At 36.9% G+C, this 25,920-nt stretch overlaps 1 protein-coding gene across 17 annotated transcripts in view; it reads right to left on the reverse strand.

Annotated features, from left to right (window-relative positions):
- Positions 1-25,913, reverse strand: part of FUBP1 (far upstream element binding protein 1) — a 35,930-nt gene extending 10,017 nt beyond the window's left edge. Inside the window, exons 1-24 of one of the 17 annotated variants that reach the window (XR_007377065.1) lie at positions 25,799-25,913; positions 25,545-25,694; positions 24,535-24,625; positions 23,523-23,585; positions 22,660-22,698; positions 22,271-22,310; positions 21,479-21,528; positions 21,316-21,387; positions 21,026-21,083; positions 18,359-18,521; positions 18,178-18,276; positions 17,993-18,094; positions 17,245-17,347; positions 17,067-17,167; positions 16,330-16,474; positions 14,738-14,898; positions 13,844-13,998; positions 13,678-13,757; positions 10,616-10,744; positions 9,905-9,979; positions 5,597-5,742; positions 1,955-3,045; positions 543-629; positions 187-367 (exon numbers count right to left, since the gene is read on the reverse strand). Coding sequence is in view for 9 of the 17 variants with exons in the window: in XM_048945167.1 (XP_048801124.1) it covers positions 2,089-2,094; positions 2,998-3,045; positions 5,597-5,742; positions 9,905-9,979; positions 10,616-10,744; positions 13,678-13,757; positions 13,844-13,998; positions 14,738-14,898; positions 16,330-16,474; positions 17,067-17,167; positions 17,245-17,347; positions 17,993-18,094; positions 18,178-18,276; positions 18,359-18,521; positions 21,026-21,083; positions 21,316-21,387; positions 21,479-21,528; positions 22,271-22,310; positions 22,660-22,698; positions 23,523-23,585; positions 24,535-24,625; positions 25,545-25,694; positions 25,799-25,825 (2,103 nt within the window). In the remaining 8 variants the exon portion in view is untranslated. Of the gene's footprint in view, positions 1-186; positions 368-542; positions 630-1,154; positions 5,186-5,596; positions 5,743-9,904; positions 9,980-10,615; positions 10,745-13,677; positions 13,758-13,843; positions 13,999-14,737; positions 14,899-16,329; positions 16,475-17,066; positions 17,168-17,244; positions 17,348-17,992; positions 18,095-18,177; positions 18,277-18,358; positions 18,522-21,025; positions 21,084-21,315; positions 21,388-21,478; positions 21,529-22,270; positions 22,311-22,659; positions 22,699-23,522; positions 23,586-24,534; positions 24,626-25,544; positions 25,774-25,798 lie in introns of those variants that run through there. The other 16 variants (XR_007377071.1, XR_007377067.1, XR_007377066.1 and 13 more) reach the window with 16 other exon arrangements.
- Between the last annotated feature and the right edge of the window lie 7 nt (positions 25,914-25,920).

Genomic DNA, 25,920 nt, shown 5'->3' on the forward strand with positions numbered 1-25,920 from the left:
GAATTTTTTAGCACAAGCTTCTTTAAGAGTTATTTTACAAATAAGCCACGTTTTCAACTGAAGAGCACATGCAGAGCCTTAGCACAAAACATGATAAGCTAGAGTAGTTTAAGTTTATGGAATCATGTAAAAATTACTAAGAAATTTTACTATGGTAAACATGCTGACTGCCATTAGTATAGTTACCTATGGAAGTCACTCTTTTGCCTCAAAATAGTTGTGAAATTCAGAGAAATCTTGAAAAAAGTTATAAGTTGCATGATGTTTTCAGTGAGTATTTTAATAGCCATATAAATAGACTTTCATGTGGGTGATGTTCATTCACATGAGTCTTTGTTGCGATATCTTTCCTCTAGAGCTGTAACTTCTAATGGAGGCAGGGTAGGAGCATAAGAAAGACAAAAACATTGCTATTATTATCCATCAGTTTACATTTATTGAGAAAAACCATACAAAAAACATCATACAGTTAACGTGTACCCATATTACATACAATGTCAATGCAAGCTCAAAACCACATTTTTGTAAAGCATTCAATTTACCTCAAGTCCAAGCTGCATCTCCCTAAGACACTGTTCCCATCACAGTTGCCTTTTAAAGCCAATCTTCTTTTTACACACGGGTAGTTTCTGCAGAGAACACTTTTCTCAGGACGAAAATGCATTTCACATGCACGCAAGAGAAATATTTGTGCATACATACGAGTTTTATAAGCTATTACTAGGGAGGAAGGAATCCTATCAACTGCAGGCTTTCTGAAAGGCCCGGTCCTCCCTTCCTCCCCCCACTTCCAGATAAAAGCAAAATAGGAGCCCTTAGCATGCAATGGAAAACTTAAAATTATTTTGGAAGAGAACAGGGGAGAAACATTTTCTGTCATCTGATACAGTAAAATACTACTGGTAAAAGATGAAACATGTTAAGAGAGGCTGTGTAAGTGAAGAACGATCCTGTCTGCCTGCTCACCTTGAACAAAACATGACCTGTGATCATGCTAGACTGAAGATTATCCACCTGACATTTTACTTCATGTCCTACTACAGTCTAGGCTGCAGAAAGGTATATGAAAAATCTTTTCCCTACTTCAAACATGCTTCCCTTACAGAACTTTTCATATTGTTTAAATTTTACCTAATTTGTTAAGACTCCAAGGGAAGAGAAAAAAAAAAAAAAGAACCACATAAACGCAGCTTATGGACAAGTTCATTACATTTCTAAGAAAGTCTACTTAACTTCTGCCATCAAAGTAACTCCAACAATGTTGGTGTTTTTTGGTTTTTGTTTTTTTTTTTTCTCCTTTTTTTAAAATTCTCCTAAGAACTACGAATTTGGAGAGTTGAAAAATAACCACCTCATGTAGTACAAAACAGCACGCCTGTAAGCTCTGCAGTGACAGTCAATACACCTCAGGTGCTATATGCTGAGGTAAGAAACTCGTCTTCCACACCCTAGCAACATTCCAATAAACTGGCTTTCTTCCTCATTTCCTCCCACTGGCTAAACTTACCAATTGAAATATTGTTAGTAGTATTTCAGGAATGACAGTTATAAGCAAAAAAGTACCATGTAAAATGAAGTGAAGAAATGACTCACCCCAACACTAAATTCACAGTATCAAAATCCAAACGGTACACACCTAACTTTTTCTTGTGTCAAAAATGAAGTCAAATCACATATCACACTACAGATAATCAAATATTAAGTAGCTTGAGAAACTAAACGACAACTATTGATTCAGTTCAAAAAGTCAAGATATCTAAGCTTGACCATATAGAAAAATACAAATTAAAACTGCTTGTTTAATATTATTAAATCACAATTAAAAAAATAACAGATCATGGAACATTTATGGTCAAACAAATAATACTTTAAAGAATGAAAAGTGATCAAAACAAAAATTATACCCTACACCATGGGATACATTTCAAATCTGTTATGCTTTTGCCAATTTTACCTTCTACATGGAGCCCTTCTATGGTCCATGCTCATCGGCTCACCAATGGCATACACTCAAAGGATTCCTCTTTACTGGTAGTAACTATCTCAGGACCTGATTCTATGAGCTATGATTTGGTGCTTGCAGCATCTTCAGCACTGTGTGTGAAAATGAAGGCAGTATTTTTGAATATTTTTCTTGAATGTACAGATAAGCAGGACTTTTGAAAGAGGAGCAGCACATTTCAGAAACAGAATAATCAACAACAAAAAACCAAACAGATGCTGCTTTACTTTAAGCTAAAAAAAAAAAAAAAAAAAGAGGAAAAACCTGTACCAGACCATCTGTAAGACATACAAACATTTTAACTATCAAAATATACAGCAATTCAGTTAAAGTATCAAGAAACAAGATACACTGACTGATATATGGATAAAATATTATTTGCTGTATTGTTAACATTTAATTGGTGCACATGCTTTTCCAAGTAAAACATACTAATCTGTGAAACTCCAGATTCTATTTTCCTACTATGTCAAGTATGAATTAACAAACTAAGTTATCTAAAAATGCCACTAAAACACTGCAACTGTAAGACAAGTCATCAAGTTCAACGGCAACAAGAAGTCATATTCTTTGTATTTACGTCTTATGGGCTGAGTCAGAACAGTGCCCTACTATAAAAAACATTTGTGAAGGCTGTTGACATTTCTATCACAAGTAATTCCTGCATATTGTAAAAGTTTTGATTCTTTAATTGCAACAAGTAGCTATTTGAGGAAAAAGAACAAAAAACAACTACTTATTCTGCTTGACTTCAGTTACTGCAGTCTACTCATCTTTTCTTTAAAAAACAAAAAACAAAAAAAACATATTTACCCAGAAATATGAACAGTTGTTTAAAAACTTAAAGAGACTTTCCACTGAAATGGAACCGTGAGTAACAATGCATTTGGGTAAGCAGAAGATTGCTTTTCAATACACAACCACAAAGATCTCACAGGGACAACATTAATGTACTGAAATATTTAAATTTATATACTTCCTTAGGTTGTGCTTACCTGTTGCTTTTTTGCAGCAGAACCTAAGGTGGAAGGTCTGGGAAGGCACTGTGAAGTATAAATAATTGCACTGTTTGCAATTAATAAAGATTTTATACCTTAAATGAATCAAAATCAACAGCCTCCATTTTGTGAATGATAAAGAATCCAGTGAATTCAATTTTGCTCAGTTCAGTACGTAACAAATGCACCACTCTTTAAGATTATCTACAAAATACCATGCAAAATATCTGAACTATTATACTTCATACCCTACACTAAAGATAGAAAATACCCTCCTATTCTTTATAAGGTACCAGAGTAATTCCTAATTGTTAAAGGGATAAAAATAATTCCTTCCATTTCTACAGCACAGTACATATATTGCTAATTACCTGAATCAACTACTTCAAATTTCAAGCCTTAACTTTTAATTCTCTGTGCAGCCACCCTAAAAAAATTCATTCTCAAAGCAACAATACGTTGTTCCAAGAAGATAAAGTAAGTTATAGAATTAAAACATACCTACATCACTACATATCTGCAAACTATCTGATGACAAAAACAACTTCTGTCTATCAAGTGGTTCCAAAAACTTCAATGTTACGATATGCATACTTTAATACACTGAATGATACAGCTGTCTCAAGAGTACTAAAGAAAATACTATTACTCAGATAAACAGCAACATAATTCTTTTTCTTTTTTTTTTTTCTATTGCTATAACATTCAGGAATACTTACCCACAAAGCTCACATTATGTGTATATAATATGTATATACGCAAACCTATGTTTCTGAATTAAGAAGCAATTACGATTTCCTAAGATATCAGCACTGTATTCCAACATAATATTCACACAAGTATGGCATTTTCATTATGTGGAACATTGACAAAAAGATACTGTTGCAGTTCATCAATTTGTCATTCTGATGTACTTACAGTGCAATGCTCCTTGAAGGAACAATCAAGGATGATACACAGCACAGTCCTCCTCACCCCTACAGAGCTAGTTCTATACTGGCTGGATCAAACCTGCACTTCAACAGACAATGGCAAGACAGACTGTATTGCATGTTCTCTAATATATGCAAAGAGCCAATAAATATGCAAAGAGCAAACAGGATTTCAAGAGAATCAGATTTTTAGTATGAGCATTAGAGCAAGAAGAAATTTCAAGTATATTAAGAAAAATAAAAATCAATCGATTCAAGTACTGGAGTATTTACGAAAATAGAAGTTATCTGCTCTGCAGGAAGTTCTCAACCACTCCCCATCACTCAAACAAAACAGCGTTTCAAGGACAGATGCAATTCCTGTAACTACTATGCAGACCACATTGACTTTTCTACACTGAATTTTGAGTGAACTACTTTTAACTGAAGGCTTAAGCACATTAAACTTAAAATAACTTTTATAACTAGCCTGAAAAAATCCTTAAAATAGTTATGCAGAAACAGGTTTGAAGTATTCAATTAAAAACAAAAGTCATCTGTTGTAACAGCTGCACAGGTCTGAAACAGTGGTCACATGTAAAAGGAAATTTCACTGTTAATGCAATGGAAGTATGCCAAAAGATCACCTTCAACACATGCAGTTTTAACCAAATGGAAAGAAAATTAAGATATCAAGATTACTGTTGCTAGGCAGCAATATACAATGAATGAAAGAGATCCTCCATCTACAACTATTCTGCAAGAGGGGAAAAACATGCTAATGACAACTGTTTAAACTCAACAAAGTACCAAGGGGAAAAAAAATAATAATCTCATTTGTGTACAGGTACCTTGATTCAGCGTTGTAAATCAATCCTATAATTCTTTAAATACCCACATATCCAACTTACCGACACAGGAGGTTTCATATCATTTATTGTAAAGCACAAAACAGGCATTTTAAAAGTGATAAAGAATACATTGAAAAAGTACATTTATATCACAAAGCATTGACCACATAATTGCAAATACATTTGCTGGAATGTGTACATCTACACTAATACTAAAAACAAACCATTTTTCATTTCTACACAGAAATATTACCTCCTATCAGTAGTGATAGATATTTTGTACATTTTCAAAAACACTATTTTTTTTTTAAACCAAACAAAATTAAGATCTTCATCAAGGCGTCTGCATCCATACATTTAACAAAGGTATTTTCCCCCACACAATGAAGCAAATACTGTATTGTCCACTTCTTATTATTGGCCCTGTGCAGAAGAGATACATAAGAGATACACAACAAGTTAAAGAAAATCCTTTAAATCGAGCTAACTCAGGAGTGAAGCCTTTAAGAAAGAAAAATTGGTTAATGTAAATGGTGGTGGCTTCTTGCATGGTTTTCAAAACCCTGGGAGGAGAAAGTTTTTTTTCTTTTTTTTTTTTTGTTTTGTTTTGAATTAAAATCACCAAACACACAGATATGTACAGAAATCAAGTTATCACATAAACAACATCATGTATTACTTATTCTGATAATAGTTACTGTGCTAGGGAGGAAAAAAAAAAAAAAAAAAAAGATGCATACTCCAAAGGTAACAAAGCAGGAGACATGCCAAAAAACAGCTATAACCACTGAAACAGAAGCCAGCCAGAAAAAACACACTGAAGCAAGTTTATACCTGTGGTGCTGGAGGATGTTGTGGCATTCCCTGGGGACTTGTCTGGGCATAATATGCTGCCTGCTGCCTGTAGTACTCAGCCCATGCTGCGCTGTAATCCGGCTGACCACCTGGCGGAGCTCCAGCAGGCGCAGGAACTGCTTGACCTACAAGTGATTCAAGTTATATAGCTTTGCTGCTACAACACAAGTGAAACAATTTCAAAGTCTCACTGCCTAACAAACTTCACTTTGCTCACGCTTCTGAAAAATAATGTGGTTGCTCCTTCTTACCTTACCACTCATTCTATTATTTTAATGCAGTGATTTCCACTGAGGAACCATTAAGACAGGTTTTTCCAACTCCTAAACCACAGTCCAAAGTCCTTATAAATGTAAGGACATAAGTCCTTATAACATCCAATCCAAACTGAATCTGACCAATCAGTTTAAACCAAATACAAGTTAGCAGGGAAGATCACTTTGTCACCTACCTAGACTGACTTTACCTTATACTGTATGGGCTGTAGTACTTAATTTGGCAGAATCTCATTTGTTCATTCTCCCAATTTCAATTTTCTCAGTGTGATTTCTGGATTTCTGCAAGTTATCTTTTTCCAAAAGAGCATTAATTTTTGTAAACTCTTATTCCACAAGAGTATGGCCCCAAAATTTCTCAACCGCTGCTCAAGGCACAAGTGTAAGCATACACAGACATGCAGCTAAGAACAATCAATCTTTCCAACAAAATCAAACAGCACTTTAAAACATTTTTATAAAGGTGATAAGACTAATACATTGACTCTTTCAAAAACGTTACAGCCAAACTTAAGTCCTAAGCCATACTACTATTTCAAGGAAGGTTCGTGGCAAGTGTATCTGCTTCCTTTCCCCTTATTTCAGAAAGAGCAAAACCACTCCAGTTATTACCACTATGTTCTTCACAGACTTTTATCTCAAAGGTTCTTTGCTAGTTACCAGTGAAGAAGATACCTGACTATGAACACAACCTTCTCTATTCAGCCACTGCTCGCACACAGCCAGACAGAAGGGGTCCATCTATATTTTCTTAAACTTCTGAAACAGAGCAATTCTTCCTACTGTAATACACATTCTTAAGAGATCAGAATATTTCCATTTGGAAAAAAAAAAGTCAGGACTGGATTACTACCACTGGAACACTACTGCTGGAATATGACCCACATCCACTCCCCCAACCACACTGCTACACCTTTTCTAGCGTTCAAGGAAACTAAACCAAACCCTATCCTACCACACTACATCAAGCAAATCTAAGTAAAATGCAAGCTTCCATTCTTTACAATTTTAAGACAGTGCCCTTAGTCTGATCTTCTGCTAACAAGGGGGAACTTCCAAAGGATGAAGGCTGGAAGTTTTCAACACTGCCCACATCAACTCCCTTTTTATTCAACTACAAGACCACAGAGCAGCCTTCTGGGGAATACAAGTATCAAGGGTTCTAATAAACTGTCTTCTACAGCATCAGACAGAAAGTTGCCTTGTTTGTTTTTTGTGTTTTTAATCCCAAACTCCTCAGGAATAAAAAGTGTGAGCAGAAAATATGAATATCTGACACTGTGCTATCCCAAACGTCTACAAATTAGTCTTCCATTCTCTAACCATATAGAATATAGGTAGTTTTCCCACTTATGCTGTTGGTATCATTAAAAATAAAAAACCTTATCTCCATCATTTTTTAATTATACAGTAACACAAGTTTTCCTAGAAAAACCTATATTTACTGAAAACTTTGAGCTGGAACCACAAGTTGCTGTTTACATTTATACCCTAACATAAATTACAATTTACGCTTCTCATCAGCAAGTTTAACCAAAGCTATCCCAGGATCCACTTTTTTCCAAGTTTCCAAAGCAATATATGCATTAACTCCTACAATGACACACAGATCATTTAGTGAAATGTGACTTTGTGTTTCTTGGGAACCATTATCTTTGGAAGATTTTTACTTATGTAGTTAAATGTTTACTTGAACTCTAGCAGACAGGAAGAAAAATAGTATGTCTTCAGTTCAAGACAACAGCACCACTATGTCTTCAAGCATTAAACTGCTGTCCTGTTAACCTGAAGTTGTTTTAAAACAAGTTTTTAAATGTATGACTTAGGGTCCTAGGAGACAGAAGGCTTGAGCCACCTACAAGACACACATACAGTAACTTACCCGTGTGCATAAGCAATTTCATTAGCTCTTCAGTCTTACTTTTAATTGTATTTGCTACTCAAAGCAATAGATCCTGTGCAAAACAAGGGTCTGAAAAACAGGACGGACCTTGCCACTATGTTCGTGAGTTTGGTAACAGGTAAATTTCAAGCCACTGTTATTACACGCTTAAAAATCATAGGCAAAACACATGTTCTCTGTGATTAGCTGTGTTCTATTAAACAAGTAGAAAGTCACTTAGGAAAACAGCATTCCAGTTTTCACTGTGATATTCAGAGCACTTTAGTTTTCAGGTCACCACATGAGAAAAATCCATAGCATTAGTTGCAATATCACATGAAACTTGTTCAGCTTAGCACCACCATGAGCTTATCACTGGCTTATCAATGTAGCCTTTTCCAGTCGCAGAACTAAAACTATTTGGGCTCTGCACCCACATTTCAGTTCTATTACCTGAAACAGCATATGTACAATTTTTTAATAACTGTGTAATAATCTGTGCAGTGAGAAATCTGAAATGGAATCCAAGAATGACCCACAATTCTGAAAAGCAGAAGGCTTTTATGATTTACAAACTCAGGCAAAGACACACACAAAAAAAAAAATGAAGATCAGAACTGTGTGTTTTACCTCTTACTTCATTTGTGTTAGAATTTATCCATTTTGAATTTTAAGAACAATTCTTTACATTTGCTAACGTCGTCTTCTCAGAGTCAAGACTCCTTTTTGGACTTCCTCCCCACAGCTACCCACCACCTTTCAAGCCAGCATTTAGTTAGAGCAAGTGCGAGACTACTGCAATCCCCACTTTGCATTTCAGAGATAACAAATCAAAAAGATGGCAGAGCTCCTGCCAACAAATTAAATTACTCTTAATTTAAGGGCAATAAAAAAGCTCTGGTACCTTGCATTGACCATGTGAGCTGTAGTAATTGAGACAGCAAATTCAGAAAACAATTAACCGCCACCAAAACCAAACAATAACAAAACTAGTTAAATGAAACTGGAAGCATGTTCATTACCTCTTAAAAACCAAGTGTTTCAAAGTTCAATTTTTACAGTTTGATTCACAGTTCTTGAAATAACATCAATGTTTTGTTTCATTTAAACATGCCACACCAAAATAAGAATAAAAATAATTATATCTCGGTGAGTTGAGATCAAGTTGGTTGCATGTTGGTAGGAGGAACTAAGCGTGTTATTACTTCTAACTCCAAAGCTTTTAAAACATTTTACTGAAGAAAAGGGGGGGCCATACAAGGAGGGGGGGAATTAAAAAAAGAAAATAAAATCAATATGTCCCAATAAAATTAAACAGAAGAACCCCCAATAAGTGAAAAACCAACAAATAAATCAGATATCCTCTTATACAGATCTACATCATGTATAATAAACATGAGGGATCAGTACAGTCTAAACATTTACATACAAGACTTTACCATGATTTAAAAGTTAGCGCTTTCTGCCAATGCACAAGATCACATATTCTCTCTTTAGTCAGTGATGGAACCTTAAACTGTAAATGTAAATACACTTTGCTTCTTAGAAGTCAGGTTGATCAAATTATTTTAAGAAGCTTGCAACATTATATAAACTTCAGTTGAAAGCACAACACTTTAATGCTGCAAAGCAAATACGATTCAAAAAGCACATCACATAAATGAAAGCTAGTTATGACTTTAATACCTTGATCACAGAAAGCAGAATAAGCAGATGGAATTTAACTGAAAGCATACAGCAAATCTCCTGAACACCAAAACCAACATTTTCATTAAAAAAAAAAAAAAAAAAAAAGACAAAACAACAAACCAGACCTCCAAAACGTACTTGAAAATATTCTAAAATACTCAAAATTTTAAGCAGTTAAAAATCATTGTTTCCCAGTGATCAAGTGCAGGCATCTTTAAGCAGAAAGCTTTTTTCCAAAGCTCATTACCGGAATCAATACAACTGAATGCCTTCACTCTTATTTTCTACTTTTCTTCCAAAGTTCAGGGTTTCAGTGCTATAATTTAGGGGACAAGTCCATAATACATTTTTCTTTAACTAAGAAAAATAAATTTCATCAAATGAGCTGTGCAGATCTCCTACAACATCCTACCACAAAACAAGAAAAATATGCACACATACCCATTTTTTTGTAGTATTCCTCCCATGCCTTTGTATAGTCAACCTGCCCTGCTGGTGCTGGGTTTGGCTGATCTCCTGAATTGAGCAACAAGAAATAAAGGTTTAAATAAAATGACTAATTTTGGTTTTATACAACAATTTACAATCAGATGAATTTTTTAAGCAATAATCTCAATATTACTCAAATCCTTCACTAAAAACTTATGTGAAATAAGCTGCTATAAATGCAAATAGTAACTAAAAGAAACCAAGAATTATGTAAAGTATTCAGCATGCAATCAAAATTCAGAAAAGTGTACATCACTCTCAGGATAAAATGCTAATTAAAATGCATTAAGCCTCTAACTATTGCAATACACAACTTAATACAACTGTAATTTTCTTAAAACCACAGGAAGTGAGGCAACTGTTCAAGCAAATGGCAATTAACTGGCTCATTCCATTTTGAATTCAGACTGACCACACTATAAAGATGCAAATTAAACTAGCCTAAGCAGCAGCAAAATTATGTGTTTGGAGTTACAAGACAGAAAAGACTACCTTCATTAATGCTGACATAAGGAACAGCAACACTGAAAGCTGTAAACGATATTCTTCTAAGAAAACAACTTACCTTACAGTAAGGTTACCCAACATACAAAGACAACAGAAAATTATGGCACATCTACACCCACAGCAATGAGAAACTTATCCACTTTACTGAGCAGCTACCTTGTCCATTGGTTTGGGTTGTCGCTGGTCCACCAGGAGGGGCTGCAGGTGGTGGCTGTGCTTGCTGCTGATAATAGTGAGCATAATAAGCTGCCCATGCTGCTGAATTAGGATCTGTTCCTGGCTTACCTATGAAATGAAATATAAGCACTTATGAAAACAGTGCTCTCAATTAACTCTGTCCTAGGCATCTTTATTTCCCTCCAAAGAAAAATCCATCCATCACGTCAGCCTTCTATTTTTCCTTTCTAGACAAGCTTTCTATCGGGTTTTGTATAAGTGCATTGTATAAAGCATACTTTCACAAGACTGCTACAGCACCATGTATTAATTTTTTTAAGCAGAAACATATTAAAAATTACTTAATGCAGTCATGTTACTAAACAGCTGCAACAATGAATCATTCTATTACCAAACTTCAATGGTTTCACTCTCATAGCCTTGCACCCACAATACTGGCAAAAATAAGGCAACTAATGTTTGTTTTTCTTTTTAACAGTAATATACAGAAACACAGTATAAGAACCTGGATTCCCACACGTGGCTATAAAGCATCACTGTTTACTTACAGCTTTTTAGTAAAACAAATGATTGCAACATTCGCATCTTCTGTGGCTATTTCCATGCTTCCCTTATTTTTAACTACATCTAGGTAGGCCAATGATGTTGCTTCCTAGAGTCTTATTTCTCTAACGTTTCTCACATATAGCCTGTAGGAACGGTTATTCTTCTTGCTGAATCACACAGAGATTGGTTACATTAACACACTGGCAATCCACAAAAATCTCATATCTGCTATTAGAAACCATGATGTTCTATAACACGACCAGCTCCCTTTAGTACAATCTGCATCCTTGAACAACATAAATATCTGCAAATAACTGGGGCCAAATGATGAAAAATTTCACATAAGAACACATATACAAACGACATTTTAGGAGAACTACTATGGGAATGAAAATATGTTTTCCCCAAACCAGAAATAGGTAAGCAAGACTGACTGAAGAGAAAGATGAAATTCCCTAAGAAAAAACAGAGATGTGAAAACCAGAACATGACAAATTTCATACAGTATTGCATTAAGCAGTCAGATGTAACCAGTCAATATACATACAGTAGTATCAGTGCATAGAAAGCAAAGTTAACAGTTGGCTTTTCCCCTTTTAAACTACACTGCTAGCATTGACAGCTATGGATTTAAGCAATATTATTATTATACTCTGAGGCTGTGCTTAACTTTTCTCACACTGTCAAAGGAAAACCTACCATGCATTCGCTGCAGAAGTGCTTCACACAAGAGAAGAGTTGCATACTCAGCTTAACATGTTACTAAACGTAAAAGCAGAAGGAACCACATCTCTCAAACAGCTTGCATGGATAAACACAGAACAGGATACTCATGACAGATGCAGCCAATACTACACAGCCTCATTTAACACAGAGCTAACGTGTAGGATTCTAAGGTTACCTGGAAATAGCAAATAAGCAATTGCTCGGTTCCGCCCCCACCCCCTGCCTTTTATAGCTATTGCTCCAGAACGGAAGAACACAATATGCTGTTCACTGAATTTCCAACGATTCTGACCGTAGTAACTAGCTCCACTACCATGCAACAACACAAGCATGGCACGGAGAAAGAATCTGGGGGGAAAAAAAAAGACAACACCAAAAAAATGACCCACTTGTTGTGTTGAAATGAGTGACCGTGGACACCTGTATAGAAATCGTTCAAGTAAAGGCTAGTCAAAAGAAACACCAACAGAAACTGCACCAATGAAAACCTCATCAGATTTATAAGCCAAGTATATACCTGAAAAACAGCAATAAAGTTATCCAGACAAGTATTTGCCATTTCTCTTAAGAAAGCCATGAAAACATGGTAATGAAAAAGACCAATTTTTTGGCAGTGGTTTTGGATTAAATGACAACTGATAGGCTGAGATTTCAAGTCAAGTCACCCTGAATCATTCTACTTTCAAGTACTGGCAACAGGTATTCTTAAATACAAAACAGAACACATGCAAAATGACCATATAAGCATAGGAACTGAATCTACAGATGGTTCTTTGCCAAGAGCAGCTATATAAAAGACTTCAATACAAACAAAACTCTAGCTTGTAACATTCTCCTAAGTCCTATCTGTTTCTACTCATTCCAGGATCGGTGGCTATCAGAAAATGATGTATTCCATTTTAACAAAAAAGGAAACTGAAATCTTTCAGTTGAAGTTCTGAAGAATGCCTGCCTCAAACAAATGAGATACAAGTGACTCAAGCATCTAGCCTTACCATGCCTTCTGTGACTGCAGTTGAGATTCCCCACTTGCTTTAGTCCAACCAAAGGATGTAACTTAAAAGCAGGAGACTAAAACTTCAGGAAGTTGTACTTAAGAAAAAACTCCTGATTTTGACAAAGATAAACAGAAATAGAAAAAACAGATCCTACAAAGATGCATTTCAAAGAAAATACAAAACTGTTATAGCAAAGCCTCAAAATACACAGTCCTATGTACTTTTGCTGTATTAAAAACAGTGCAACAGAAGTTTTATTCCTCAAAAACAACTGAACAAAATATATCTGTACCAGACTCTGAAGAGCAATCTCATATAGGTCAACAAAAGCTAGAAATACACAATACAGCATACTGTTCAAAGTCAGGATTGGGGAAGCTGTTTAAAATAAAATAAGAACTCATTGAGTACTCAAAAAGAAAACATTCTCAAAGAACTTTATGTAACAACATAAAAGCTAATATTCCATTACAAGAAAAAATGGATGGATTTGCACAAATTCAGATAACCAAGCACCTCACAAGAAGCATCATAAACTGGGATGCAAGATTAATAACACTTAATGAAGAAGCACATTCCAGCTCTAACAACCACACTTCAACATCTCAAGAAACTGGGAAAGTATAAACCATACATAAACCTACCATCTGTAAAGAAAACCCTTCAGATTTACCAGTGAAACACACGTATTAAGAATGCATATACTTGTAAGGACAAAACAAACACACTCGAAGTTTACCACGCTCCAGTGAACTGTGCTCCATTCCCTACCTGGATCTGGTGGGTTTGGTGGCTGCCAGTGCGGATAAGCATTTCCCCATCCTTGTGGAGCATACGGAGCTGGAGGACCACTAGAAAAGATCAAGTAATACAACAGATTGAGAACCAGACTCAGGGTCACACTACAAAGAAGAAAGCTCGCTGAAGCAATACTCACTGAGGTGCTGGGCCAGGAGGCCCTGGATTATAAGGAGCTGGGTTATATGGTCCCATGGGAGCACCAGGGCCTGGTGGCCCAGGAGGTCCATGAGGGCCAGGAACAACACCATGGGGTCCATGGGGAACAGGTGGACCCAATGGATTTACGGGACCCTGCAAGAGAAATAGCACACTGATGAAAATAAACCCAGAATAAGGGCTTTTCTGCAGTTCAGATGTATTACTACAAACAATTTAGGAATGGCATCTAAAAAGGTCTGATGGCCTTTAAATTTCCTTGAAGAACGTGGTCTTTTTGGTAATGTTTAATTAGGTTAACAAATAGAGGTAAATTACTTCTTCCACAGCTGCTTTAAGTTGCATTTATTTCAGTTTTCCTGATGAAGAAAAATTTTAGAAAAACACCTGATTTTTCCACAAGTTGAATTAAAACAAAAACCAAAAAACAAAGACAAAGCAAGACCATCGGTGCTTTAAAATACTGACATATCTCAACCTGGCTATCACAACCATTATATACATTTGTAAGGTCAGGTACAAACACCAGACAGCAAACTTTTTTACATGCACATACAAAAATACAGTGTTATTTAAGAATTAGAACTGTAACTGAACATACCAAGACTGTATATCAAGAATGGAATATTAAACAAGGAGTTTACTAGCTTAAAAAAAAAAAAGAAGGATATCCCTGAAGTTGTCAAGGATGCACAAAGCAGGCATATTCAACAACCTACCACTACAAAAATAAACTTTACTTAACTATCAACACAGACACAATTCATTATCAACCAACTAAATATCTGATAAAGTAATTTGGAAGTGAAATAAAAGGAAAAAAAAAACTCTCACAAGAGACCAGTTATAAAACAGAATATACTTGAACACTCACTCCAATCTTTTCTTCTATAAGTTGCCGTGCATAATCTATTTGCTGGGGTGTTCCACGGATAGTAAACATCTTCATGTTTGGATCTGCATTAGGAGGAGGATTTCTTTGAAGTTCTATTCTAGCACCAGACTGCTGGCTTATGCTTTTAATAGTTTCACCACCTATAATGAAACAGACAACTTCTATAACATTAATTCAGTAAGTGAAAATACTAAGATTCAATCAAAACAGAGAAAAATTATCTGTAAGGAAGTTTAAAATAAAGAACTGAGAAGTCACTTATGCATGAGTCAAATAAGAGCACTTTAAGAGCACATTAAAAAGTCTCTTTACTGTACCTAAAGCATTGATTGCAATAAATCAGTAAATATGATTTAAGACAATATTGTTACTTAAAAAAAAAAAAACAACATGAAACAGCAAAGAACTCCTCCTATGTTGTCCACTTCTTTTTCCACTCATGAAAAGACATAACGTTAGTCACAAATAGCAAACAGTACCTGCAGTTATCATTGTGTACAACCGTAAAGCCTAACCCTGCTATAAAGCAGTAGTTACATTACAAAGCTCCCTAGAAAATGAACATATGGCAATGTTTGTGTTTTCTGCAGTGCACTACCAACACAAATACAAATACCCCTAAACCAGCTCTTCTGGCTAGAGAATCCTGAGAAGATACTTGTATCATTAGTAAAAACAAAAGTTTCGTAACAAGTCTTTTGGCATTAAAAATAAGTAAAATAAATAAATCAACCTGTTAGGTCAAGAACGGAACTATAAAAGAAGATTACCATTTACAAGCACTCACTAACTTAAAAAATGAAACTTTATGAGAAGTGATAGTTTTAATAAACACCAAAGAAACTGTCACAGGATTCCACTGCAAAAGATCTTCATGTCTGAAAGTCAGTTTTAGAGTGGTTTACAGATGCAGTAACACTAGGCTGATGAAACAAATTCAAATGCAAGTTAAGTAGAATACGTCTAGAAGTCTAGCAAACACTACAAATGCAGCTTAGCATTTATCACTGTTAAATACGCGAGTTAGAGAAATTGACTGCTTGATTTTTAGCTACTGAGGTGTGTTTTGCTGAAGAGAATCTTTTTTACCCAAAGTCTGATAGCGCTAGGACAAGGGGTAATGGTTTTAAACTAAAAGGGGAGATTTAGATTAGAAGTTACAAGAATATTTTTTAAATAATTATTATTATTTTTTTAAACTCAGGATGGTGAGGCACTGGCACAGGCTGCCCAGTGAAGTTCTGAGCAAGAAGTTCTGGATGCCTCATCCTGAACGCGTGGAGGCATTCACGGCCAGCTGGATGTGGCACTGGCAGCCTGATCTACTGGCTGGCAGCCATGCCCATGTCAGGGAGTTGAAGCGGATGATCTTTAAAGTTTCTTCCAAATCAAGGCATCCCATGAAAAGAATATTACAAGTGCTGCAATTCAGCAGGACTGTGTTGCTATGCTGTACACAGAACCATATGCAATGGCTTTTCTTGAAGCACCTCTTTAGTACGGCTATTTATAGAAATAGAAAAAAAAAAGATTTTAACACACAGATGCACATATATGTAAAGATACATTGCCTTTGCCAATGATTAATCCAGTTTTGCCAGTGGGAACAATGAAATTGAATTCCTGTAATCCACCAGGGGGCCCCATGTTCCAGTTGCCTTGACCTCTACCCCTTCCTCTACCACCAGGTCCTCCTGGGCCACCAGGGTTACCAGCCTAAAAACAAAAAGCAACAAATCAGTATATTTATGACAATTACTGCAAAACAAATCATTAATGCCAGCTGGTTACTTGCCTGGAATAATCACATCATTTGTTCAGAAATGATCCAATGTTTTACCAAGTTCTGATAAAGGAGAAACTTACAGACACCTGAATTACGTTCTACATGCTTTACACAACCCTGTATATCAAAGATCCCTCATCTTCGAAATGGAAAGGATAAACTAAAAGAGCTTCAAATGTACAACGATACAATTTCTGAAAAAGTAGTGGTGAGGCCTATCTCATGAAAAACGGTTTTTAAGCACTAATTTCAATCAAAGGTAACAGCATACTGGCTACTAAGACAACAAACAAAGCAACTCTAAAACAGAGATTGACTGCTATTCTGTCTTTGAATCAGTATTATCAGCACCAACTTGATTACCAAAACTGCAGCTGTAAAAGCAAACATTCATATCCCAGACTTAACTTTGAAGGAAATTCAGATGATGCCATTACATTTTTACCTGTTACACATTATTTTTAACAGAGGGTTTCTAAAAGCCAAATAGCAGACTTGAAAAAACATTAAGTATTACCCAACCTGAACACTTCGAAGGAGATCTGTAATAATTTCTGCAGCATGCTGACATCTGTCAGGAGGCCCTGTGATTTGGGCTATTCTATCAGGAGTTGTTCCATCATCTAGAATAAAAATGAACAATTCCGGTATATGTAATCCATATAACTTATTCACAAAAGCATACAGATTTATTACCAACCTGGCTTAAATTGGATCCTAACACCAGCATCATTCTGTATCTTTTTTATCATCTCTCCATTTCTTCCAATTACAATACCTACAGCAAACCGTGGTATTGGAACCTTAAACAAAATTAAAGGTTAACATATTAGAATGGTAAACTAAGGCAGGACCTATGCCACTTCAGGCTTTTTGAAGAGTGATGTTTTCTTTTATTTTTTAATATCAACTATCAGGCCACAAGCTCAATAAATAATGGAAGAAAACAAAAGAGAAGGAAATCCTCTGAACTGCACATTCTTATAATGGCAGAAATTGCAGTGGACAGTACACTTTCCATAAGCAAAGAACATAGAGTTCTAATAGGCCTAAATAGAGGATTTCAGTAGGTGTAAATTTCAACTTCACCTCTGATGACGTTATGAGTTCAAAACTTGCATAACAGGTGGAATTCAACATTCTAATGTCTAAACTCCAATTTCTGTAATGACATCCATCATTATATACCATTATATACTTAGCCATAAAACTTACTTGCTTTCATTTACAAGACTTAAATTCGTCAGCTAAGTGAGGCTCTTCAGAACTGTTGGTAATAAAATGAATACTGCACACCATTTAAAGGCAAAACTTAAGCAATTAGCAAACACTTACAAACTACAATTACTTTCAGCATCTAGTCCAAAACTTTCAACAATATTAATCACTTCAACATTTTAACATTAACATCTCAAAATACAGTGAACAAGTTTTTCAACCATGCTTACGTCTATCCCTTCATTTCCTCCTATTCGTGACCCGTATTCGTTGCGCACCTCTCTAAAGCCACCTTGATCACGAATTAACTCCAGCACCATTTCCTTGGCTTGCTAGAAACACAAAGAAAGTTCATTTAGGTACTGCAACATCAGCACAGATTTTAAAATCCTCTGAATTCCGAAGGGCTCCTTACTTGAACTTTATAAGGGTCTCCAGTTATTCTAAGGGGCTTGTCAGCACCAGTGTTCTGTGGGCCATCTTGAATCATGACCATTTTGACACCTGCTCGCTCCTATTCAACAAAAGGGAGGTTAATACTCAGTCAAATCCAGATCTAATACTACCACATACTTAAAAAACAGATACATATATACCTGTAATTGCTTAATTGTCTCTCCACCTTTACCAATAACTAGTCCTGCTTTACTTGCTGGAATCATAATTTCTTGGACTGCGTTTCCAGGTCCATCACCATGATGAAAGCCAGGTGCAGGTCTTCCCTTTTCAACTATTTGATCAAGTAATCTTTTTGCTGATCTGTGAAGGAACATACATGCTTATAAACAAACTTAGTCCTGCAACTATCACTTGCCCATATCTGTTTTCATTAGAAGAAATCAAATTAAAAGATCTTAGATCCCTTTATGCACTTAAGTTTCAGAAATGCATCAATGACACCTGCTGCTTCATAAATATGTACTTCACAAGACACTGAGTGCACCCCATGTAACTTCCATTAAGAACTTGGTAATCTGGTATCAACCACGGTGCAGCTCTCTTAAGGGAAGTGTTTTTAATCCTCTTCCCAGGTCTCTTTCCACTGTGTATTCTAGCATCAAAATGCAGAACACACCTAACAGCTTCTTTAACAGTTAAAAGTATCGTACCTCTGCTGGATGAAGATTTTTTGCCAAGTTTGTGGAAGTTAACCATCATTAAGATCACTATCTCCTAACAAGCTGGGTTAGGGCAATGCCAAGCACAAACACAGGCAAGGTGGAGAATGGACTGGAAGAAGTTCTGAAGAGTATAGGTTGATGTTAAAACTCAATGAGTCAGCTACACAATGTGGCTTTTTAGGCTGCAAGCACATCCTGGGCTGCATCAAAAGAACCATGACTAGCAGCAAGAGGGACAAGATTCTTGCCCTCTGTTCTGCTCACAAGACCCCACACAAAGTATTGCATTCAGTGCTGGGGACATGGATCTGTTAGAACAGGTCCAGAGGATGATCAGAGGATTTCTTAGGAAAACATTCCAATGTACCAAACAACAGCTAGGCTGAAAGGCTGTCTTTTAGTTGCAGTTATATATCTGCAGTAATTGCACACACACAGATTTATCCTGAACTGCTCACAGGCTGAAACTTCAACTCATCCACATTATCAAACTAATTCTTTCTTTCTGCTTGATCAGGACAAATACAGAAGGGTCTGTAAATTAGAAGGATCCAAGTCATCAAATCCACAGGGTTTTGTTTGTTTGTTTTACTGAACAACAACATACATGGCTGTGCAAAAAAAAAATCTAGACTGCACAATGTGCAGCTAAACTGAGAAACACCAGGAATGTCAAAAGGCTCTCTGCAAAATTATCATCAGCCAAAAAAATTCTGCAGAGGAAGCATAATCCCTTTCACCCTAAGAAATAAGGAAAAACTTAGTAAATTTATTACCAGAACCTTAAGAAACTAATGACAAAGTAATGTGGTAGACCTAAAAGCACCCCAACATCCCAAGATAGTTCCTTTACCAAATACAGAAGTAAATGTTGCCCCCTCAAACATGACTGTTTTGCCTGAATCTTAGAGAAAACTTAATTCAGGAAAAAAAGATGGAAACCTCATCCTTAAAAATATTATTAAAACTTTCACTGTTAACTTGAGGAATTGACAAAGCCACAGTTTACTCTTGCCCAGTGCATTAAAATCACAAAAAAAACCAGAAGTTTATTCTAACTTTACTCTTAACTAATTAAGTAATTTAATTTGGGCAACCTAGTGTGACAGAATTTTTTCTTTCACCTACAAGCAGCTAGTTTTAGAGCATTTTATGCTAACACTTACAAACAAAGTAAAAGAAATAAAAAAGACTATAATAAACCTAGCATTAATATCCAGTAAAATCATAGTTGCTTTTCAATTCTGCATGAAATGTAAGGATTTTGGCACTTCTAACCATTACAAGAAAAGCAGACATCTCACATACAGTCAGGTGCCAGAGTAAAATTGTTATTACAGCACTAACCCCAGCTACAAACTCTTCCTTGTAACACGTGAGCCAAATAGACTATAATTAGAAAGGAAACTCCCATGAAGGAATGACATTACAAACAGCAGCATACTTAGCTGCAAGGTACGAGGTGAAAGCCATGCTGCTTTAACAACGGAACAACACGTAGCTGTAGGCCTTACCTGAAACTATAAAGCGGGAGCAGCTAACGAGGCACTACCAAGTGCACTGACACAGCTCAGATCATTCCTAGCCAAGCCAAGATAAGCAAATCTTCCAGTAAGCATGAAACTTCTGTCCCAGTAAATGACTTTGCTATCACCTTCTCCTCTCAACACAGGAAGGCTGAAGTGTATTTTGCTGACTGGCATTACTTTTGTACCTCTGGTTACACAGTTTACACCAAATACATACTTCAGAACTGTCAAATTGCACTTGGAGTAATCCCTTCTCTTAAACATTACTCTTCTCCTTATCTTCTGAATTGCAATTGAGCTTCATTTTTCGCATACTATATTTGTATTTTTTATCATCCAGTTTTGCATTTCATCCTCATGAAGCATACAATTAGATAAACACTACCAAAAACATGTTTTGGATTTAGAAATTTAAGTTTAGTAATTATATACATTGTGTTAAAGCCACAAATGTGCTGAGGGATCTGACTGCAGTATCAGGGATTTTGTACATAGTTAGCAAATAGATGGCCTCTTGAATGGAAACAAACATTACCTAAACATTACATTTAGATGTAAAAAATGAAATGTAGTGCATATTTAAGTATGAATACCAGGAATTTATTTTACTTACTGAACAGATTCTGGGGTTCCAGTTAGCATGCATGATCTTTCAGGCAGGCCCCCACTGTCTAGAGTTATAAAAGAAAATCAATTTTGCAGTCAGCAAGAGCTGATGAAACTAAACATAATACATCAACTGGAAGGTCACTGAAGTAAAAAGTTTTTTCTAATACATTACTTTGTGCTTCTTTAATCTGCGATAACTGTGATTAGCCATGAAAACCATGATTAAAATGTACCTTAAATGAAGGTATGGATGAAGGCAACCAGACAAAAAAAAAAAAGCAAACAAATAGTTACCAGGTGCAATCTGTATTTTACATCCTGACTCTTGCTGTATGCGTGAGATCTGCTCTCCACCTCTACCAATGACTTGGAGAAAAAAAATAGAGAAAAATATTTGTATTAACAGCATCTACTAAAATCCCTCACTATAATGCAGTAATATAGTCAGACTACTTACTGAATCCAACCATTCCATCTGGAACTTTGTACTCCTCCGTCATCACAGACCTGTAGAGAAGGTTAAATCAAACACAGACGGTGAGGATACAGCGACCAAAGAAGCACTAAATTTAGTGATAAGATCCCATTAAACTAGAGGAAGTCAGTGCCCCAACCACTGACTTGGCATTCATGCCCCTCACTAACTTTAAAAGTCACACACAAGCATAGTGGCAAGCAAACTAAGAATATTCAAATGCGACCAGAACAAATTTAACACGAGTCAATTGATTTTTTCCTTTATTCTCTTTGTTGACTAGCATGGAGCATAGAAAATGTCAGCGTATTATTAAAATAGTTTCATCTGTATGTCCCTCAACGGACAAGGACAGAATACTTTGGATGCATTTGTTTAGGGACAAGTAACAAAAACTTAAGTTGCACCAAAAGTAGCTGACTGAATGATAAGCTGTGTTATCTCTACCCCCATTTATTTTTTAAATCTATTACTAAGATAACACCAAGCTCCTTTCCCTTTAGATCTATTTCCAACTTCTGGTAACATTACTAAGGAAAAGCAATTCATTTTCCTCCTACTATTTTTGATGCACAGCATTGGCTGCCAAGAAAAGATATTACCAGATGTATTTTAAAGGTTTGGCGTGGGATTGCTGCAGCTAAATTTCAATGTATGACACAAACACAGAGTAACTGTTTATGCATCAAAATCACTTTTCCAAAGGAATTTCTTGAAACTGCTTTCTTTCAGTACAGTGGAAAACTTCACATAAGATGTAGCATTAACTCTTACCTTTGTTGTTGGTGCATTGGTGGTAACTGATTTCCAAAAGCTATAAAGCAAGTTTTGAAAATTAAATTCAAGAAAATGCTATATTTTACAGCTTTTTGTTTGATAAAATCCATCTGCACAGGCGTCTGTCCAAACTGACTTTTTAAGAAGTCTTATCAAGAAGCTTAAAAATGTAACAAAAACATTCTCACTTGTTGCTAACATATCCATTTCAGTTTTACCAAGCAGATTTGCACAGCTTCAAAGAAGGAAGACATAACCCCCCAGCCATTCTTTTGATCTCACTGACTAAAGTAGCACCTACCAGAACACAGTTTGAAACTGTCATTCTGGAAATACTACACTTGTTTAGGATTTTTTTTTTTTCTAACAAAATAAAAGTTACTTACAGTCATTCTGAGGAGCAACTTTCTTAGCATCTGGTTGATCTGCAAAATTAAGATTTTTTAAATATTTTGCCAAGAAATTCAAGAACCGTTAACACCTTTTAGTGTGAAGTGCAACTTTCCAGTGTATTTTAGTCCCCCTTTTTTATTTTTCCTTTTTTATTTTTCTCCAATTTCAGGGAGTTGATCATCTGAATAGAAGAAAGAATCTCACGAGCACTCAGCACTTGGTTAGTACAGCTGAAAAGATGTTAGGTTTTTCTGTGCATCTATTCAGTAGTTAAACAAAAGGTGGAGTTTTTAGAACACACAGTAGATCACTCAGATACCCAGTCACTGAAACTTAACTAAGACAAGGAACAAAGTTTAGGTCCATCGGTTGCTCAAGCTAATGATGCTTCTATAGTTTAAAAAAAATCCATACAAAAACTAACAACAATTTCAAAGAAAAAAATTTTCACAATGACTACAAGCCTAGATCAAACATTTGAAAACATAACAGTATCACATAGCAATGCAATCTCAACCTGGATGTTGGAACAAAACTCCTATCCAAATATCAAGCATTTCATAGCATAAAACTTCAAAAATAATAAAAAAAGCAGATTCAAAGCAACTACATCACTACCATCCAAATCCTTGTTGTACAGTAAAGGAATAAAAGGCATAATTAACCTTTATCTGAAAGGATAGACTTCAGATGCTTCCTTCCCACCCCAAAATATAGGTTATATGAACCACCATAATTTATGTGCAGCAAAAATTCAAGACACATATTCCAAGAAATATTTGTGTCTATCCAGAAAGATCCACTAGTTTATGTCATGTTTACATACTAAACACAGGTAATAAATAAAAATTCCTGCCTTTAAAAGGAGAGGGCATTCCCTCCCAGTGTGTTGTACTGCTCGGACTTGTCCAAGAGCCATCTACACATAAAATAAAAAGAATACATTACATATATCATCTGAAGCATCATTAGCTCATTTTTGTATATTAAAAACCTCACCATCAATAGAAAAAAACTTTATTACAGGACACAAGAACTCCTGATATAAAGCCTTAGTTACATTCTGTAGACTGAGCTTCAATCCTCTCAAAGGAAAAAAAAAAAAAAAAGCATTGCCCTTTTGTAAGACCTATGAGAACATTTCAACAAGTTCAGAGATTTCTTCCCATATTTTAGCCAGGATTTTGTGAGTATACTAAACATATCAAACCCTGTTCAGTTAAAACTGGCTGCTTAGTAAGAGACAGAAGAGGACACACACACACACTTCAGGAGAAATCTTTATTACAGTATAAAGGAAATCAAAAATCTGCAACAAACTAGGAGACTTAACTATGATCTTGTATATATCATATACTTTAATATTAGACTAAGCGAAAATGTCAACAAAGTAGAAAATTTACCTTCCTGTCTTTTTTTAAAGTCCTATGCTTTTACAATAAAATTCACTAATATTATTAATTGAACCTATGTGATAATAAAGTATATGAAACAACCCAAAGAATGGCCACTTCTCATTCTAATTACCATTCAGAAACTGTAATCTGTCAGATGTAAGAAACAGAAGACTTCAATGACATACCTGTAACAAGCGTTTCTCAGCCACAAAATTGTCTGCCCCCCTCCCTAGCACGCATTTTTTTCGATAGTTTTTATGCCACACTTTACAGTATTTTAAAGCAGACTTATGTGGTTTAAAGTAAGTTTCCCCATTGAACTGAAAATGAAAAAGTATGTCATGATCTATAAAGGGAACAAAATGCTTTTCTACTGTGCTACGGAAAACAAAACAAAAAACAGCACCTGAAATCTTTTTGGCACCCTGGCCACACTAAGCAAAAATAAATGCAGCACTAAGGAGTGCATACCTCCATCCTCAAGAGGTCTTTTTTGTCCTCCATAACCGTAGTCATTGGAATTCATGGACGTACCAGCATCTCCTCCAATTTTTGCTGCAATCTAAACAAAAGGCAAACGTGAAGGAAAAAGTAACAATTAACAACAAGCAGGTCTTCCGAACAACATTAAGCTCTTTAAATGATACAAACTACAACGACCCAAAACAAGTAAATGGAAAGCTGCTGCTAAAACAGCTCTGCAAAGAGAGGTTAATTTTTTTGTGTATTCCAGGAGACCGCGGTCATCCTTTAACGCCAAAGCACTTAATCGGTTAAACAACCCCTACTCTCCAAATAATAAAAACTTTTTCTCTCTTTGTTCTCCTAAATGGGGCTTTTCCTTTCCTGCCCGTTCTTCAAGAAACACTGCGGCACGTCGGAGAGCTCGACTGCCGGAGCCAGTTCCGACTACGCCAGCTCTTCAAACGTTGCCCAAACCGCGATCAGTTATTACCGGACGAGGCGAAAATTTTGCCCGACAAATCATGAAAGCATCGCCCGTAGCGCAACAACTACAAAGGGAACTTCGGGCTGAAGAATTTCCGAATCGCAGCCCTCAGTCCGCGCCTTCCCAACCGGTCCGAGCAGGTCGGCGGGCAGCGCGGGCGCCTCGGGGGACACAATACGGGGCCGAGCGCGGAGCCGCCCTCCCGCGCCGAGCCCGGGCCGCGATAATGCGCCGCGCCCGCCGAGATTTCGCCTCCCCTCAGGCCCTGCGGCGACGCGGAGCCCCGTGAGCAATGGCGGAGCGGAGGCAGCCGGAGGCTGACCGGGAAACCTTTCGCCGCCCCGAGGAAGGCGGACCGGCAGCGCGGAGGGAGGTGTGGGCACGGGACGCCGCCGCTCCCCCAACCCCCCACCGCGCCGAGGAGCTGGCGGAGGGCCTTTCCTCACCGCCCCCCCCCGAACTCAGGCGCCGAGGCCCGGCCGGGAGCTGCCCTGGGCGCCCATTGATTTGCAGAGCCGCGTTCCTCACGCACCTGCCTAGCTCTCTGCAGCGCGTCTTTAAAGGCATCGTTCACTCCTCCACCTCCACCGCCGCCTCCCCCGGGTGCGCCTGAAGCAGGAGGAGGCACCGTGGAATAGTCCGCCATACTCGCTCCGCCACCGCTTCCTGCCCCGCTCGCTGCCTGCCAAGAAAGAAAGAAAATGGCGGCGGGCGGGAGCCTTTCACATTCCTGCGCTGCATCGTGCTCGGGGAGGGGGGAGGAAGAGCGGGAGAACCTCGCGAGACCTGGGGCGGGGAAGGGCGAGATTTCATCAGAGGTGTACGGCCCTACTCTTCGGAACCGCCAGCGGGGCCTCCAGGGGGTGCCCTTCAGCAGCGGCGGGCCGGGTGAAAAGCCCGTGGTGTTT

This window comes from Lagopus muta, chromosome 5 (genome assembly GCF_023343835.1).
Source record: "Lagopus muta isolate bLagMut1 chromosome 5, bLagMut1 primary, whole genome shotgun sequence".
Taxonomy (NCBI): domain Eukaryota; kingdom Metazoa; phylum Chordata; class Aves; order Galliformes; family Phasianidae; genus Lagopus; species Lagopus muta.